We start from the raw sequence: 4,012 nt of genomic DNA, 5'->3' as shown, positions 1-4,012 counted from the left end.
TCATACTTATATGCATGACATGTGCAAAAATCCTAGTCATTTTGTTTTTTCAGATGAAGGGAGAAAACATTAGTGCTTTTTCCTTTTGAAAATGCATGTATAGACATACTTCCTGCAGACTCCGAGACAAGCATCCACCTTACTCTAGATTTAAAAATAAAAAAAGATTCTGGGTATCGTTGGCATATCTAGATAGAAATCCCAAATGATAAAAATATAAAGGAACTTCATCAAAAAAAGGCAACAATATAAAAGGAAAGACACATTTTATTAACGATGGGAGCTGCGACTTCAAAACATAAATTAATTAAAACACCAAATAGCCCTTCCAGAGCTCTCTCCCATCTCCGTGCCAATAAACTGAAACTTGATCACGACCAGTGACAAAATAACAAGAAATCCCAAATACGAGAAATGGAAACATAAATAAAAACAGGAACAATGATGCACTTCGGATTAGATAAAAAATTCACCCACAACAAATCGAACAAAGGACGAAAGAGAGAGTTGGAGTGTTCAAGGGCACTGGAAGCCTTTGGGGGTATTCTTTCCACAGTAGTTAAGAAGCAGGCTAAGGTGGATTGGAAGGTTGAGCTTGATCCCCAGAACGTTGGCCTTTAATGCAGTGCAGAGACAAACGGCAGCCTCGAGGTCGACGAGACCGTCGAGCAAAGAGCAACAGGGCTTCTTTGGCGGCCTGCCGAGGTGAACGTTGATCAAGCCGTTCAGCACATTGGCACAGACGCCGAGCTTGAGGGCATCCATGGGGCACTTGCCATTGCCGGAGGAAGGACTTGAACCACCGGGATTGGCGGGATTCGGTGTTGAGCCGGGGCAGTTGCTGCAGGCACTGGTCAGGGTGAAGAAGAGGAGGTTGAGGGCAAGGAAGAGGGCAGCTGAGGCTGAGGGCTTGGATGCCATGGCTACAAAATGCCCACAAACACCTGAGTGCAGCGCTGCAGCACTGGTTTGGAACTCTGGAATGGGCCTAGTGTTTGTGATGGATGGGGTGGTAATTGGGGTGGGTTATTTATAGGGTGGTGGGAGGAGGGAGAGCTGGTGCCTTCAGTTTGAAATGTTGTAATGGAGACAAAAAGCTTTATCGGATGGCGCACGGCGGATCCTTTGGGTGATGTGATTTTAGCTGGCAATGAGGTGACGATGGTTAGGCTGGTTCTGAAGTCTTTCTAGATCGGTGGGTAATGTATAGTTTAATGTTTTAATGTATAGTTTAGTGCATCCCCTGATTTGCATCACATTACATTGTACTGAAGGGAATAGCATCTACAGATTTTAGATCATTAATCTATACGTACAAATCAAAGGAAAATTCTGGTTTCTCACAGACGGGCACAATTTTAGCTCGTGAACAGGCGTCGCACACAACAATGCTGAAGAAGGAACGCAGAATGAATCTCTTGTTGATACAACGTGAGTCACGAGATTTTTATAATTAATTTTACAATCAACATTAAACTAATAATACTCTTCTTGCTACACCACAATATGTTGCAAAAATTAATTTGTATCCACCGCTCATCAACTTTCAAAGATACTAACAAGTCAAGCTAGAGCTGAATATCAAAGCCAAGAATCAGATGGCTCGGGCACAATGCAGTATACAAAATTTAAATTGTTTGAACACGGTTCTTATAAGTTCTTACTAGCCAAGTTGAGCTCCATTAGATTTTTACAGCAAGCTCATATTTTTATTGCTTTCTTATTCTTAATTTTCTCCAATATAGCCGATCGTGATTTAGATCGATTGGAGAGATAGAAGTGTTCTTTATCTAATCTCTGATCTGAGGATTTTAATTTGCAAAGTGATAAAATACAAAAGGAATAGGAGATGCACCAAGAGCAAGGACATGGTAAAAGGAAAGGAGAATCAATTTTTATTTCATTTGAATTCATACAATATTGATACATGCATCCAAGAAAACCAAGACAATAAGATAAGCACGCGCCAAAGAAGGAAGTTAGATTAGAAAGGAAAGACTCAACCTTCATTCAATCTGATTTCAACCTTGAGACACTAATATTAAGATGCACTTTAGAGTAGGTCAAGCCTTCGCTCTAGACAAGCTAATTCTAAGATAAGAGACTGAAACAGCCCATTTATTGTAGACGTCATGGTAAAACTATAATTCTATGAAGATGTGAGAGAGAGAGCAAATGCGTCTTTCTTCCTTCTTTTATCATGCAGATTGGAAGCTGTTTCTAGAAATAGCTTTAGATGGTGGTTACCGACAGTAACCTACAAGAATACCCCTCTCGTGATTAGATTAACTCCTCTCTAGTAGTTAATTCCAAAAATAAACTATCCAAATTTGTTCACTCGTATTACATAAACACTTCAATAGACCTTGATCAATGCATCAAGTGCCATTATTTATTTAATTAGTTAGTTGGGTGTAAATAGTTTATGAACCATCTTGTTCATAAGTCGAGCTCTCAAAACTATTTTAGCACTGCTCTTTTTTCTTTTTGAACTGAAGCAAATCTGAAGGAGCTGATCTTTGGCCTGAACAAGCCCAGCAGACTTGTGATGTGCACTTACCCGTTGCTTGACGGCTTGCCATATATCAAAAAGTAGGGGAAAGTCTTTATGCACCACATGCGGTACAATAAAATTAAAATAAAGCATACTGCCCAATAACATTAGAACACGTAGCATACTTAATGATGGGATAGATATTTATTACCGCTTAACTTTTTTTTTCTAATTTTCAGTGACGAAAATATCTTTTCATCTGTAGAACAAAAAAAGAATAATATTATTACTTCTTGATACCGTATATGACTTTTCGTGAATATATATGACGTCCGGAACTATATATATGACTTTCTGTGTATTTATAACTTCTTAAACAATATATATGGCTTTCTGATACCTTATATGACTTCCTGTGAATATATATGATATCCTGAACAATATATATGACTTTCTGTGAATATACATTACATCCTGAACAATATATATATATAGCTTTTTAATATCTTATATGACTTTCTGTGAATATATATGACATCTTAAACAATATATATGATTCTTGTGAATATATATGACATCTTGAATAACATATATAAATTTCTAAAATTTTATATGACTTTTTGTCAATAGAAAGCCATCACTGATCATGCTTCTGAGCGCAATCATAAGGTCCTAGATAGAAAATGAGTGGAAGAGAGAATTACAAACCGATTTGGCAAGATAATCAGTAGGTTGATTGGCTTCACGGTAAGCATGCCTTGCCTGCAAATGAAATTTCGATATTGTAGCACACAAACCCTTGTATTCTTCTTACCAACGAATGTAAGGATCTAGTCCTTCCATTTATCCAATCAACTGCAGCTGTAGAGTTGTGTTCAAGAACAATCCCATTGTGCTGTGTGCACTGAATTGCTGTACGCAACGCAATCCAAGCTCCCATCATCTCAATTTCACGGACAGATCTGCTTTGAAGAGGAACAGATCCAGCCACCAGCACTCTACCATGATTTTTGGTCTGGCCAAGCCCATTAGCAGCCGAACATACGCGTTTCCACAGCGTTCCCCAAAAGGCTGGTCACCCGTACCACGTCACACATCACAAGCAAAGCTGGACAATTTTGAAGGACCCCCAAAAATTCGTTGACGCGCCACTTCACAATTAGTAGGGATTGACCTTGTAGTCACCAAAATTTTCGAATCTGAGGACAAGAATGGACATAAGCCATCAAAACGCCCGTTAAAGATCATAGCCAATTAAACGTAAGAACTCCCAACCATGTCAGCCACAGGCAAGACACTAGATTGGGAGAATCAGCAACATATGCACAACCAACCTCCAAAATTTTCTTTTCTTTTCTTTTCTTTTTTTTTTTTTTTTTTTTTTTTTTTTTGTGATGTGAACATATGCATAACTTTCTTAAGGACTAGATGGCATACATTTCCAGGACTCCATCTCCAAAACGCTGTGAAACAAGCACCAACGGCATACCACACCGAACATCCAACAAAGAAAAGGAA

General features: G+C 38.7%; 1 protein-coding gene across 1 annotated transcript; it reads right to left on the bottom strand.

Moving 5' to 3' along the window:
• Positions 1-247: 247 nt before the first annotated feature.
• On the bottom strand, positions 248-1,017 carry LOC105054018 (putative lipid-binding protein AIR1B). Its single transcript, XM_010935387.4, has one exon. It carries the CDS (start codon positions 919-921, stop codon positions 517-519), a length of 405 nt encoding a protein of 134 aa, XP_010933689.1. The 5' UTR covers positions 922-1,017; the 3' UTR covers positions 248-516.
• Between the last annotated feature and the right edge of the window lie 2,995 nt (positions 1,018-4,012).

The sequence above is a fragment of the Elaeis guineensis genome, chromosome 11 (genome assembly GCF_000442705.2).
Source record: "Elaeis guineensis isolate ETL-2024a chromosome 11, EG11, whole genome shotgun sequence".
NCBI classification, from domain to species: Eukaryota; Viridiplantae; Streptophyta; class Magnoliopsida; order Arecales; family Arecaceae; genus Elaeis; species Elaeis guineensis.
This window is presented reverse-complemented; position numbering and strand designations above follow the sequence as displayed.